General features: G+C 57.6%; 1 protein-coding gene across 1 annotated transcript in view; it reads left to right on the top strand.

The window, feature by feature from the left end:
- The window catches only part of TPO (thyroid peroxidase), a 33,170-nt gene that overhangs the window by 12,230 nt on the left and 6,580 nt on the right, over positions 1-14,360 (top strand). Inside the window, exons 5-12 of the mRNA XM_052645320.1 lie at positions 1,098-1,227; positions 2,827-3,033; positions 4,433-4,939; positions 5,955-6,210; positions 6,737-6,907; positions 7,669-7,906; positions 9,024-9,232; positions 9,674-9,844. Coding sequence (XP_052501280.1) covers positions 1,098-1,227; positions 2,827-3,033; positions 4,433-4,939; positions 5,955-6,210; positions 6,737-6,907; positions 7,669-7,906; positions 9,024-9,232; positions 9,674-9,844 — 1,889 coding nt within the window. The remainder of the gene's footprint in view (positions 1-1,097; positions 1,228-2,826; positions 3,034-4,432; positions 4,940-5,954; positions 6,211-6,736; positions 6,908-7,668; positions 7,907-9,023; positions 9,233-9,673; positions 9,845-14,360) is intronic.

The following is a 14,360-nucleotide window of genomic DNA, read 5'->3' as shown; positions in this document are numbered from 1 at the left end:
TTTTGATGATCCAGCGGATGTTGGCAATTTGGTTCCTCTGCCTTTTCTAAATCCAGCTTGAACATCTGGAAGTTCACGGTTCACGTACTATAGAAGCATGTCTTGGAGAATTTTGAGCATTACTTTGCTAGCGTGTGAGATGAGTGCAATTGTGCAGTAGTTTGAACACTCTTTGGCATTTCCTTTCTTTGGGATTGGAATGAAAACTGACCTTTTCCAGTTTGATTGATTCTTATCAATTGATTCTTATTAATACCGTTCTCCTTGAGGCACCTTCATGACACAAAAGTCAGGCTCAAAAGTCATTTGTAAAATCAGAATGACATTAGGCAGAACTCTGCCTTATCAGGAACTTTATGTTTTTGTCAAAATATATCTTGACCAGTAGATCGAAACTGCAGATCCATCTGTTTAGAGAAAACATCCCCATTTTCCCCTTTGACTGAGTCCATCTCATTGTCTGATCCGCCAACCAACTGACAGTTACTCTCTCCCAGAAAAAGCCTGACTTATTTTTGATTCAAATAAAAGTATGAATACAGCCATCCCACTTCTGAATCAAGAACACTTCAGGAAGTTCCAGCGACCTCACTTTCTAGCAGAAACTTTGTCCTCCAGGTAAACACGGGCGACAGGAAAGGGCAGCTGCCCGGGGGGCTGCATGGTGCCCAAGGGAGGCTGCTCGGAGGAATCGGGGCGCGCCTTTGTGGGGAGCCCTGGGGGTGCCTGTGGCGCGCCCCGAGTTCCGGATGAGAGGCAGCCTCAGAGGAAAAGCGGAGGCTGGGCGGCGGGGGCGCCAGCACGTGGACTGGACGCGCAGCTCGCACTGGTTCAGGCGCTGGGCGAGGGCGCGTGCGGCTGCTGTAGAAGTCAGTTTCCCGGAGACCACGGCGCCAGCGCATCCCCAGAGCATCTCCGCACCGCGGGGCGTGTGGCCCCCGCTGGACCAAGGGCTTCAACCTCCAGTCACCCCCAGGGAGCAGCCGCACCACGTGGCTTCACCCAGAGACTGTGACGCCAGGTCCCAGCACCGGCCCGTCACTGCCTCCCTCCTCCTCCTGTACTGCAACACAGCCCGTGCCCTTCTGTCTCCACAGAGACCACCCTCGCTGGGGAGCCTCCAACACAGCGCTGGCCAGATGGCTGCCCCCCGCCTACGAGGACGGCATCAGTGAGCCCCGAGGCTGGAACCCCCACTTCCTGTACAGAGGCTTTCCCCTGCCTCCGGTCAGTGCTGCTAGAACAGGGCTGCACGCGTCTCAGAGCTTGGCAAACCTCCCCTCCCCTGGGGGCCCAGCTCTGCTGAGACCCTGCTCCACAGGTCAGGCCCTGGTGGGTGCCCCTGCTGGGGTCGGGGTGGTGGCTACTTACCATGTAGCCCGGGAACTGTGGCTCTGACTAGCCAGTGAGCAGATGGACCAACGCAGAGTCAAGTTACAAATAGAGAGAGAACTGGCCAGGTTCAAAGACACTTATGAATTCACTCATTTAGGCAAAGATGGCAATTTCTACCTGCTCCCAGAGGCCAATCATTTGTCAAATAAACTCAAACCTAATCTGCTGGTCTCTTGGGTCCAAAAATGGGTGGCCAGCCCCCAGTCTGACTGACGGCTTCAGTGAACGAAGCAGTGGGTGCTTTCCACCGGCCTTGGCTCACGGGGCCCCCATGCCGGCAAGGCTGCGTCTCTGTGCCTTTGCTCCAAAGTCGCATCTCCTGTGAGTCAGGGAAGGGTCTCAGGTTTTAAGGACCCGTGTGTTTAGATCAGATCCCCCTGGAATCTAGGCTCACCCCCATCTCCAGGTCCTTTCAGTCACCAAACCTGCTAAGTCCCTGTAGCCATGTGATGTTGCCACGGGCTCCAGGGATGCAGGCGTGGACATCTCGGGGGCCATCACCCTGGTACCAGTCCACCCTCTGACCCCAGAAATGTTAGCCCCAATCCATCTGCAAAACCCACCTACCCCATTCCAAGGCCCCCATTGTCTCAGCCATCACAGCAGCAACGCAGAATCCCAGGTCTGGTCTAACTCTCGTCGTTTTCAGAGTCCCAGATCCCATCCTCTGAGTAATCTGAATCAGGGCTGGGGAAGCTCTGGGTGCGACCCCTCGTGGGGCAAAGCCTCCCTCCTTTGGGGCTAGTGAAGCCAGAAAGCAAGTCTGCCCCCAAATGCAGTAGAGAGACAAGCAGAGGACAGCAGGCGTACACGTTCAGGGTCACAAAGAAGTGGAGAAAAGAAGCCGCTGACACCAAACAGGTCTGAGCTCGGGCCAGGCAAACTCCACGGGCTTCAACGCCGGGGAGCAGCCCTCTCCCTCACCCCCGGGCACTAGGCACCCGCTCTCAGCCACGGACTATCTGGAGCTAATCCCTGGAGGATTCAGTTTAATCTCCACACCACTCCCGGAAGATGGACATTTTGTATTTATTTACAAATGAAGAAACCAGTTCAGTTCAGTTGCTCAGTCATGTCCGACTCTTTGCGACCCCATGGACTGCAGCACGCCAGGCCTCCCTGTCCATCACCAGCTCCCAGAGCTCACTCTCATGTCCATCAAGTGGGTGATGCCATCCAACCATCTCATTCTCTGTCGTCCCCTCCTCCTCCTGCCCTCTTGGCCCCAAATCAGCACAGAGCAATGAATCTCAAGGAGGACAGTCGGGGGTCTCCAGGATCCCATCTTCCCCCAGGAGCTCCCGGGCCCTAAGCGTGGCACGGAGCCTCTGAAATGCAGGCTATGCCCTTGGCCCCTCACTGCCAGGCACCGGCTTCCCCACGCCTGCGGGCAGGTGGCTCCTGCACGTGATGGCTGGTCTGCCCCTCCAGGTCCGGGAGGTGACCAGGCACATCATACACGCCTCCAATGAGGCTGTGACGGGGGATGACCGGTACTCTGACCTCCTGACGGCCTGGGGCCAATACATCGATCACGATGTCGCCTTCACGCCGCAGAGCGCGGGCACCCCTGCCCCCAGGGCGGGGGCCGACTGCCAGCTGACCTGCGAGCCCCGAAGCCCATGCTTTCCCATACAGGTAGGATTTCTGAACGTCCCTCACTTTGTTATGAAACTAACAGATACCACTTTGAAGTGTCAAACACGGACGGGTCACTCTTCGTCCTGTTCCCGGGGCGGGGGTTGGGGGTTGTTACAGCTGTGAGGAATTTCCTGTATTTTCTGCTAGAAACTATCTGCACATATATGGGTATGAAATTATCTGTATGGGCATTTCCTGGTGGTCCAGGGGCTAGGGTGCCAGTTCAGTCCCTGGTGGGGGAACTGAGACCCCACAGGGCCAAAACAAAAAGAAATTAAAATTATCTGTGTGTTATACCTTATTCGGTGGTTCAGTGGTTAAGGATCCGCCTGCCAGTGCAGGAGACACAGGAGACGCGGGTTTGATCCCAGGAAGATCCCCTGGAGGAGGAAATGGCAACCCACTCCAGTATAGTTGCCTGGAGAACCCCATGGACAGAGGAGCCCGGCGGGTGCCGTCCATGGGGTCACAGAGAGTCGGGCACGACTGAGCGCGCGCACACACACCTTACGCACATCTGTTGTGTCCTACTGCGTGCATGATGTGAACCCAGCGTGAGCCGCTTACTAATAAACCTTACCCGCGGCTCCACGTCATCAAATGGACAGAAACTGGGCTGTTAAATGGCCCTCCTTACCCAACTGTGTTCAAATCACAACTTCTTTAACCAGTTCGCTTACTGGTGGGCACTGGGGTCGGTCGTTTCCAGCTTTGTTACTATTGTCAGCTGTCACCGTAGCGAAGCAGAGAACAGCCCTGCCCTGAATCCGGGGCAGAATTCCTAACAGACCCCGGGATTCAACCACTAGCCTCGGGCCGGAGCCTGGCGCTTTTGACAGGGCTAGCGGAACCGTTCTGTTAATATTCTTCCGGTTTCCCCCCTGCCTGCAAGGAAGATGTACCGGCAGGCGTTTCGCTGTACTTCTCCTACAGAGACTTCTAAGAAACTATCTCCGAGGCTGGGAGGGACACTTCGTACCCATGAGCAGCCTGCGGGGGCTGGGAGTCCTCACTCACGTTTACTCCATAACCCTTAGCTGAGCAGCGATCCCCCACGCCCTGAGCTAGGAAGGGGGCTGGGGAGATGCGGGCCCCACGAAGAGCTTCCTGGCTGGGGGAGAGGCAAGGAGAGCCAGCCCCAAGCCTCACGCCCACACTGCCGGAATCCACAGGGGTGGCCCCCGCCGGCGGGGCAAACCCAGAGGGAAATCTGGGGGAGCGGGCGCCTGCGCAGCTGCGTGTCAGTCCGATCCCCCTGAGCGGGAGGAGGGCTGCGCGCGGAAGAGCGCCCGGGCAGGCGGAGAACGGAGGTGCTGTCGGGGCTGGGCAGCCCGGGCGCCTAGCGCCTCTGGGGAGGGGCCCGGGACGCGCGCTAACCCGACTCCCGCTCCCCCAGCTCCCCGCGAACGCCGCGGGCCCCGCCTGTCTGCCCTTTTACCGCTCCACGGCCGCCTGCGGCACCGGGACCCAAGGCACCTTGTTCGGCAACCTGTCTTCCGCCAACCCGCGCCAGCAGATGAACGGGCTGACCTCGTTCCTGGACGCGTCCACCGTGTACGGCAGCTCCGCGGCCTCGGAGCGGCGGCTGCGGAACTGGACCAGCGCCGAGGGGCTGCTGCGCGTCAACGTGCGCTACCGGGACGCGGGCCGCGCCTTCCTGCCCTTCGCGCCGCCGTCCGCGCCCCCGGCTTGCGCTCCCCAGCCCGGCGCGCCCGGAGCCCGCGCACCCTGCTTCCTGGCCGGCGACGGCCGCGCCAGCGAGGTCCCCGCCCTGGCGGCCTTGCACACACTGTGGCTGCGAGAGCACAACCGCCTGGCCTCCGCGCTCAAGGCCCTCAACGCGCACTGGAGCGCGGACGCCGCCTACCAGGAGGCGCGCAAGGTGGTGGGCGCGCTGCACCAGGTGCGCGGGGCGAGGCCTCGTGGGCGCCACGCCTCGGCGCGCAGGGCTGCGTGGGCCCCTGGGGTGAGATTTATACACCCTCCGCCACTTCTGAAATACTAGGGCCCTGGCGCCCCCGTGGAAGCCCCGCGTCCCTTGGGAGGACGATTATCGCTCTGGCGGTGATTGTTCCGCAGGAGACCGCGGCCGCCTAAGCCGTAGTAACGCACGGCCCACCGGTGCTCCCCCGATGCCAAGACTATTATAAGTGCTGGGTGGGGGGAGAGGGTGGTTTAACTCATTTAATCCTCATGGCAACCCTTTGAGAGGGATCCACCGATTACTGTGATTTATTTCGGAGACAATGGAGAAAAGCAAAAGGGAAAGCAATCTGTATGAGATTTGCAAATCAGCAAAAAGATTGATTATGATATTTTAAACCTCAAATCAGAGGATACTGGGTGGAGTGTCAAGTTGGCCATTCTCAGTTGAGTGATGTTGGAGAAATTGCTGGCACCCGTCAGACAGTTTACTGAGCCCACTGGTCTCACGGGCGGGGGGAGGGGGTTGGATTCGTTCTAAGTCGGTGGCGTCTGCTTGCTGGTCTCTGACGTGGGCGCTCCTGCAGCAGACCCTGGACAGCAGCCCTTTAACCCTCCGCGACCCTGTAGATCCTGAGTTACAAAGGAGGAAGGTGGCTCTCGTCCAGATCCACACGGCGACCTCAAGATGGGATGGGCCTGCTCCTTGTCCGCCTTTGGTCCCTGGTAGCCCAGGCAACGAGGGGTCAGAGCAGAGGCCGCTGAGCCCTGCTGGGGCTGTCTCCAACCCAACCCCACAAAGGCCGAGAGCCCGGGAACTTGTTTGGAACAGATAGCGTTCCTGCCTCCTGCTCCCCTGCCAGACGGCATGACCCCACAGACAACCCTGGAGCTGCGGTGGCCCCCAGGCTTGTGCAGGAAGAAGGCCCTCCCCGTGGCCCGGGCTGGGACCCCGTGTCTGGGCCGGGCTCCCACCAGCTCTCCTCTGTCCGCAGATCATCACGCTGCGCGATTATGTCCCCAGAATCCTGGGCCCTGAGGCCTTTGGGCGGCACGTGGGCCCCTACAGAGGCTACGACCCCAGCGTGGACCCCACCGTGTCCAACGTGTTCTCCACGGCTGCCTTCCGCTTCGGCCATGCCGCTATCCACCCACTGGTGCGGCGGCTGGACGCCCGCTTCCAGGAGCACCCGGGGTCCCGCCTGCCACTCAGGGACGCCTTCTTCCGGCCCTGGCGGCTCCTCGAGGAAGGTAGGCACCCCCGGCCCACCCTCGAGGAGAAGAGCCAGTGGCATCCTGCGTGCTGGCTGGACGCTCTCGAGGGAAGCAGCGCTGCCCAGGCGCTTTCTAAACGGCGAGCCCGGGTCGTCAGGCTCTCTCCCGGGGCCCGAGTCTCCAGAACTCCCAGGAGGGCCCTGGCGCCCTCAGCACCTGGGCTGCTCTCACTGGTCGGCACCTGAGACTCAGCGAGCGCGTGCTTCTGCTGTAATGCTTCTGTGGCTCAGAAAGAAACACCGCCGCCCTGCCCCTGAGCCGCCATCCGGTCGCTTCCGACGCACGTGGTGGTCGGGCTGTGGGGTCCGGACGGGGAGTCCACCACCAGGCGGCGCCCTAAGGGCCGGGAGACTTGGCGATCCCTGGGTGGTGGGGGGGGAGCGCGGGGAGTTCCTGAGCTCATGAGACACGTTTGTTCAGAAGCAGCCTAGTGTGCCGTCGAGGCCTGGTTCTGTTACCCGGACTCAGCTGAGGGCGTGCCTTTCTTTCCTGCCTCCTCCAGGCGGCGTGGACCCCGTCATGCGGGGTCTGCTGGCGAGACCAGCCAAGCTGCAGGTGCAGCACCAGCTGCTGAACGAGGAGCTGACGGAGAGGCTCTTCGTGCTGTCGGACGCGGGGACCCTGGACCTGGCGTCCATCAACCTGCAGCGGGGCCGGGACCACGGCCTGCCAGGTGGGCCTCCGTGTGCAGAGGGCCGAACCTATGGCTTTGCCCGCATCCAGGAAGCGGCTTGTAAGGCACATTAGCTGTGAGACTGAAGGCTGTTCAGCTTTTCTCAGACCCTGGAGCAGCCGATGTCCTGAGCCCCTGCCGGGGAAGGGGCCCAGGTGTCCAGCAGGAGTGAGTCTGGGAAGCGAGGCTGTTTCCCGGACACACAGCAGCATGTTGGGCCCCAGGATGCAGTGTCCACCTCCCCCGATCCTCTCTGACCGTCCTTGGGGCCAGTGGGCACTACCCCACTGCCTCCAGGCTGTCTCTGGTCCAGTCTCCTGGTCGCTGGGGAGAGTGAGGACCCTCTCGTCAGGCCTAGACTCTGTGATAGAAATACAAGGGCACTGAGTGCCCGGGGAGGGAGACAGGAGGTGGGGAGACAGGAGTCTGCCAGGCATCCGAGACAGGCAGCAGGGATGCCCGCTGCCCAGAATGCATGTCCCAGAGCCCGTCCCAGCCGTGGTGCCAGGCCGAGGCTGAGCCGTCCTGGGGAACCGCCCAGGCCAGCAGCGAGCAGCAGGGCAGGACTCCCCGCTGGTCTATGGACAAGCTCTGAGAGCCCCCGCCATCCGGGCTAGAACTGTCCGGCACGAGGTTTGCCGGGCATGGGGCCTCCAGGTGCTGCTGTGACCGAGACCCTTCGGCCACAGCCCCAGCTGGCGGGCAGGTGGGTGGGGGGCGTCTGGACCCCAGGAACAGGCAGCCTTGGCCCTCTCCCCCAGGGTACAATGAGTGGCGGCAGTTCTGCGGCTTGTCCAGGCTGGAGACCCGGGCCGACCTGGGCGCGGCCACCGCCAACGGGAGCATGGCCGACAGAATCCTGGACCTGTACGGGCACCCTGACAACGTCGACGTGTGGCTGGGCGGCCTGGCGGAGAGCTGCCTCCCGGGGGCGCGGACTGGTCCGCTGTTCGCCTGCCTCGTGGGAAAGCAGATGAAGGCCCTGAGGGATGGGGACCGGTAGGGGACCCAACCAGCTCCCTCTGAGGGGCCAGGGCTGGCGGTGCAGAGGGCTCTTCTCGCAGGGCAGGATTTCATGCGACGGGGAGAGAGGAGCGCTCTGGGGCCTAGACCCACTCTGGGCTCTGATGGCGATGCAGCCTCTGGGGAGGAAGGGAGCCTGTCTTCAGCACTGGAATTGCCCTGTGATTTGTCCATCAGGCTGGAGGAGGGCCCCGCGGAAGGTCCTGCATGGTAGGCCCTCCTGAGGCTGCAGCCCCTCCTGAGGCTGGAGGCCCTCCTGAGGCTGTGGGCCCTCCTGAGGCTGCAGCCCCTCCTGAGGCTGTGGGCCCTCCTGAGGCTGGAGACCCTCCTGAGGCTGCAGGCCCTCCTGAGGCTGCAGCCCCTCCTGAGGCTGTGGGCCCTCCTGAGACTGCAGCCCCTCCTGAGGCTGGAGGCCCTCCTGAGGCTGGAGCCCCTCCTGAGGCTGCAGCCCCTCCTGAGGCTGCGGGCCCTCCTGAGGCTGCGGGCCCTCCTTAGTTGAGGCTGCAGCCCCTCCTGAGGCTGCGGGCCCTCCTGAGGCTGCAGCCCCTCCTGAGGCTGCGGGCCCTCCTGAGGCTGCAGCCCCTCCTGAGGCTGTAGGCCCTCCTGAGGCTGGAGCCCCTCCTGAGGCTGCAGCCCCTCCTGAGGCTGTGGGCCCTCCTGAGGCTGCAGCCCCTCCTGAGGCTGTGGGCCCTCCTGAGGCTGTGGGCCCTCCTGAGGCCGCAGCCCCTCCTGAGGCTGCAGGCCCTCCTGAGGCTGCGGGCCCTCCTAAGTTGAGGCTGCAGCCCCTCCTGAGGCTGCGGGCCCTCCTGAGGCTGCAGCCCCTCCTGAGGCTGTAGGCCCTCCTGAGGCTGGAGCCCCTCCTGAGGCTGCAGCCCCTCCTGAGGCTGTGGCCCCTCCTGAGGCTGCAGCCCCTCCTGAACTGGAGCTGCTCTGCATCACTGTCACCACCTGGTGGGGCGGCCCTGCCCCCGAGGCCTTGGACGGCCGGGCGCGGTGCCCTGCGGCGGGGGCAGGGTGGGCACCAGGGTGGGCAGGCGTGGTCGCGGGCCCAGCCTGGGCTCTCACAGTAGTGTCCTCACGTCTGTCCCCGCAGGTTCTGGTGGGAGCACCACGGGGTGTTCACCGAGGCCCAGCGGCGCGAGCTGGGCCGGCACTCGCTGTCCCGTGTCATCTGCGACAACACGGGCCTCACCCACGTGCCCCGCGACGCCTTCCGGGTGGGGCAGTGGCCCCAGGACTTCGAGTCATGTGACCGCATCCCGGGGATGGACCTGCGTGCCTGGCGGGAGGCCCCTCCTCCAGGTAACAGAATCACGAGCTTCTCTTCGAAGGTCAAGGTCGGGGTCTGGGAGCGGGAGCCCCATGTCTCGGAGGGGAGGGGAGGGGAGGCTTGTCTGGGGGCGTCCCCCTGCTCAGCTGCTCCCTGGACTACAGCTCCCAGGCTCGGGAGCATGGTCAGATGGCTGAGACCCATCCCCGCCATGTGCGGTGTGGACTGTGATCACCTTTGATTAATGGGGTTCCGGGGGATGGGTGGGAAGCCTGGGCAAGGCTGGTACGAGGGGAGGAGTTAGAGGCCTCACCCGGGCAGGGGGCGGCGGGAGGGCCAGAGCTGGGCAGGGATCCTGCCTGGAGGGAGGAGCCTGGGGACCTGACCCTCCTGGGAGGCTGGGGGGTGCAGCCCTAGCGGAGGGACCGGAAGGCATGCTGCGCTTACTGTGGTCCCCGGCCGACCTCGCCCAGACGATGCCTGTGGCTTCCCGGACAACGTGGAGAATGGGGGCTTCCTGCTCTGCAACGAGTCTGGGCGGAGGCTGCTGGTGTTCTCCTGTCGTCACGGATTCCAGCTCCAAGGGCCCGAGCAGCTCACCTGCACCCGGCACGGCTGGGACTCCCAGCCCCCCATCTGTCGAGGTCAGTGGCTCAGTGGGTGTGTTTCTGCACGACTCGACCCTGGTGTCTGCATTTTTCAAATTAAGGATAACGTGTATTAATATTATAATGTAACTTAATATACTGTTCATACTGTTCATGGGGTTCTCAAAGCAGGAATACTGAAGTGGTTTGCTGTTCCCTTCTCCAGTGGACCACGTTTTTTCAGAACTCTCCACCAAGACCCATCTGTCTTGGGTGGCCCTACACGGCATGGCTCACAGTTTCATTGAGTTAGACAAGGCTGGGGTCCAGGTGATCAGATTGGTTAGTTTTCTGTGAGTGTGGTTTTCAGTCTGTTTGTCCTCTGATGGAGACGGATAAGAGGCTTATGGAAGCTTCCTGATGGGAGAGACAGGTCGATAGGTGCCCAATATGCTACTGGAGATCAATGGAGAAATAACTCCAGAAAGAATGAAGAGATGAAGCCAAAGCAAAAACAACACCCAGTTGTGGAGGGGACTGGTGATGGAAGCACCGTCTGGTAAAGAGCAATATTGCATCTGTTCAGTTCAGTTCAGTCACTCAGTCGTGTGCGACTCTTCCTGACCCCATGAATCGCAGCACGCCAGGCCTCCCTGTCCATCACCATCTCCCGGAGTTCATAGGAACCTGGAATGTCAGGTCCATGAATCAAGGCAAACTGGAAGTGGTCAAACAGGAGATGGCAAGAGTGAACGTTGACATTCTAGGAATCAGTGAACTAAAATGGACTGGAATGGGTGAATTTAACTCAGATGACCATTATATCTACTACTGCAGGCAGGAATCCCTCAGAAGAAATGGAATAGCCATCATGGTCAACAAAAGAGTCCGAAATGCAGTACTTGGATGCAATCTCAAAAACGACAGAATGATCTCTGTTCATTTCCAAGGCAAACCGTTCAACATCATGGTGATCCAAGTCTATGCCCCGACCAGTAACGCTGAAGAAGCTGAAGTTGAACGGTTCTATGAAGACCTACAAGACCTTCCAGAACTAACACCCAAAAAAGACGTCCTTTTCATCATAGGGGACTGGAATGCAAAAGTAGGAAGTCAAGAAACACCTGAAGTAACAGGCAAATCTGGCCTTGGAATGCGGAATGAAGCAGGGCAGAGGCTAACAGAGTTTTGCCAAGAGATCGTACTGGTCATAGCAAACACCCTCTTCCAACAACACAAGAGAAGACTCTACACATGGACATCACCAGATGGTCAACACCGAAATCAGATTGATTATATTCTTTGCAGCCAAAGATGGAGAAGCTCTATACAGTCAGCAAACACGAGACCGGGAGCTGACTGTGGCTCAGATCATGCACTCCTTACTACCAAATTCAGACTTAAATTGAAGAAAGCAGGGAAAACCGCTAGACCATTCAGGTATGACCTAAATCAAATCCCTTATGATTATACAGTGGAAGTGAGAAATCAATTTAAGGGCCTAGATCTGATAGACAGAGTGCCTGATGAACTATGGATGGAGGTTCAAACATTGTACAGGAGACAGGGATCAAGACCATCCCCAAGAAAAAGAAATGCAAAAAAGCAAAATGGCTGTCTGGGGAGGCCTTACAAATAGCTATGAAAGGAAGAGAGGTGAAAAGCAAAGGAGAAAAGGAAAGATATAAGCATCTGAATGCAGAGTTCCATAGAATAGCAAGAAGAGATAAGAAAGCCTTCTTCAGCGATCAGTGCAAAGAAATAGAGGAAAACAATAGAATGGAAAAGACTAGAGATCTCTTCAAGAAAATTAGAGATACCAAGGGAACATTTCATGCAAAGATGGGCTCGATAAAGGACAGAAATGGTATGGACCTAACAGAAGCAGAAGATATTAAGAAGAGGTGGCAAGAATACACAGAAGAACTATACAAAAAAGATCTTCACGACCCAGATAATCATGATGATGTGATCACTAATCTAGAGCCAGACATCTTGGAATGTGAAGTCAAGTGGGCCTTAGAAAGCATCACTATGAACAAAGCTAGTGGAGGTGATGGAATTCCAGTTGAGCTGTTTCAAATCCTGAAAGATGATGCTGTGAAAGTGCTGCACTCAATATGACAGCAAATTTGGAAAACTCAGCAGTGGCCACAGGACTGGAAAAGGTCAGTTTTCATTCCAATCCCAAAGAAAGGCAATGCCAAAGAATGCTCAAACTACCACACAATTGCCCTCATCTCACGTGCTAGTAAAGTAATGCTCAAAATTCTCCAAGCCAGGCTTCAGCAATACATGAACTGTGAGATTCCAGATGTTCAAGCTGGTTTTAGGAAAGGCAGAGGAACCAGAGATCAAATTGCCAACATCCGCTGGATCATGGAAGAAGCAAGAGAGTTCCAGAAAAACATCTATTTCTGCTTGATTGACTATGCCAAAGCCTTTGACTGTGTGGATCACAACAAACTGTGGAAAATTCTGAAAGAGATGGGAATACCAGACCACCTGACCTGCCTCTTGAGAAACCTGTATGCAGGTCAGGAAGCAACAGTTAGAACTGGACATGGAACAACAAACTGGTTCCAAATAGGAAAAGAGTACGTCAAGGCTGTATATTGTCACCCTGCTTATTTAACTTCTATGCAGAGTACATCATGAGAAACGCTGGACTGGAAGAAGCACAAGCTGGAATCAAGATTGCCGGGAGAAATATCAATAACCTCAGATATGCCGATGACACCACCCTTATGGCAGAAAGTGAAGAGAAGCTAAAAAGCCTCTTGATGAAAGTGAAAGAGGAGAGCGAAAAAGTTGGCTTAAAGCTCAACTTTCAGAAAACGAAGATCATGGCATCTGGTCCCATCACTTCATGGGAAATAGATGGGGAAACCGTGGAAACAGTGGTTGACTTTATTTTGGGGGGCTCCAAAATCACTGCAGATGGTGACTGCAGCCATGAAATAAGAAAACACTTACTCCTTGGAAGGAAAGTTATGACCAACCTAGATAGCATATTCAAAAACAGAGACATTACTTTGCCAACAAAGGTCCATCTAGTCAAGGCTATGGTTTTTCCTGTGGTCATGTATGGATGTGAGAGTTGGACTGTGAAGAAGGCTGAGCAGTGAAGAATTGATATTTTTGAACTGTGGTGTTGGAGAAGACTCCTGAGAGTCCCTTGGACTGCAAGGAGATCCAACCAGTCCATCCTAAAGGAAATCAGTCTTGAATATTCATTGGAAGGATTGATGTTGAAGCTGAAGCTCCAATACTTTGGCCACCTGATGCAAAGAGCTGACTCATTTGAAAAGACCCTGATGCTGGGAAAGGTTGAAGGCAGGAGGAGAAGGGGATGACAGAGGATGAGATGGTTGGAGGCATCACTGACTCAATGGACGAGCTGAGTTTGAGTAAATTCCGGCAGCTTGTGATGGACAGGGAAGCCTGGTGTGGTGCAGTCTATGGGGTCACAGAGTCTTACACGACTGAGCGACTGAACTGAACATAATATAAATTGTGTAATAGAATTTGCGTGCATGCATGCGTGCTAAGCCACTTCAGTCGTGTCTGACCCTTTGTGACCCCATGGACTGTAGCCCTCCAGGCTCCTCTGTCCATGAGATTCTCCAGGCAAGAACAGGGGAGTGGGTTGCCACGGCCTCCTCCAGGGGATCTTCCCGACCCAGGGATGGAACCTGTGTCTCTTGTATGTCTTGCATTGGCAGGCGGGTTCTTTACCACTAGCACCAACCCATTGTAACTTGTATAATATAACATATAATATTATGATATGAAATAACTTTACAATATTTACAGCAGCTATACTTCAACTTAAGAACTAAAAGGAAACCCCCAGTGCATACACACATAACTGCCCTCACGCAGAAGTGCCTGTGGGCATCACTGCCTTCCAGGGACTGTTTGCCTGGATAAAGGGTGCCCTCCCAGGGGCCCCCGTCCCTAAGTCGTCTTTCTAGAAAGGAAGCCCCAGGAGCCACCTCACAGTTGCTGACAGGTGAATGACCAGGGAAGGACAGAGCCGCCAGCAGAGGCTGGAACCCCAGGGAGGCTTGTGGGACGGAGCTGGCAGAGCCAGTCCTGCAGTGAAGCAGAAGCATTTTCACTGGAGGCATCGAGGGAGCCGAGTCCCCACTGGAGGTCGCTGCTTCCTGGCGAGACCTGTCTCCTCCCTGCGGGGGCCCAGCATTCCTGCTCCTGGAGGGACCCAGAGCAGAGACCACGGAGCGGAAGCAGGACGCCTCCCGGGCGGGAGAAGCGCCCCCACGTCCGCCGCGTTAGCAGGACCTCAGAGCGAGGGAGGTGGACTCAGGCAAGAATCGGGCCGGTTCACAGGGAATGAAATGAAAGCAAGACCCAGTATGCTCAGTTCCACAGTTTCAATCTGGGAAGAGGAAACCATCCGGAGATGGAGCGTGGTCCTAGTTGACGGCCTGTGAAGGTACCTAATTCGACCAGAGTGTGCCCTGAAAAGCAGGGAATGTGGTAACTTTCCTGTTGTGTGCAGGTCGTCACAATACAAGATTTTCATTCCAATTCTGGGGACTCTAAAAGT

The sequence above is a fragment of the Budorcas taxicolor genome, chromosome 8 (assembly GCF_023091745.1).
Source record: "Budorcas taxicolor isolate Tak-1 chromosome 8, Takin1.1, whole genome shotgun sequence".
Classification (NCBI taxonomy): domain Eukaryota; kingdom Metazoa; phylum Chordata; class Mammalia; order Artiodactyla; family Bovidae; genus Budorcas; species Budorcas taxicolor.
This window is presented reverse-complemented; position numbering and strand designations above follow the sequence as displayed.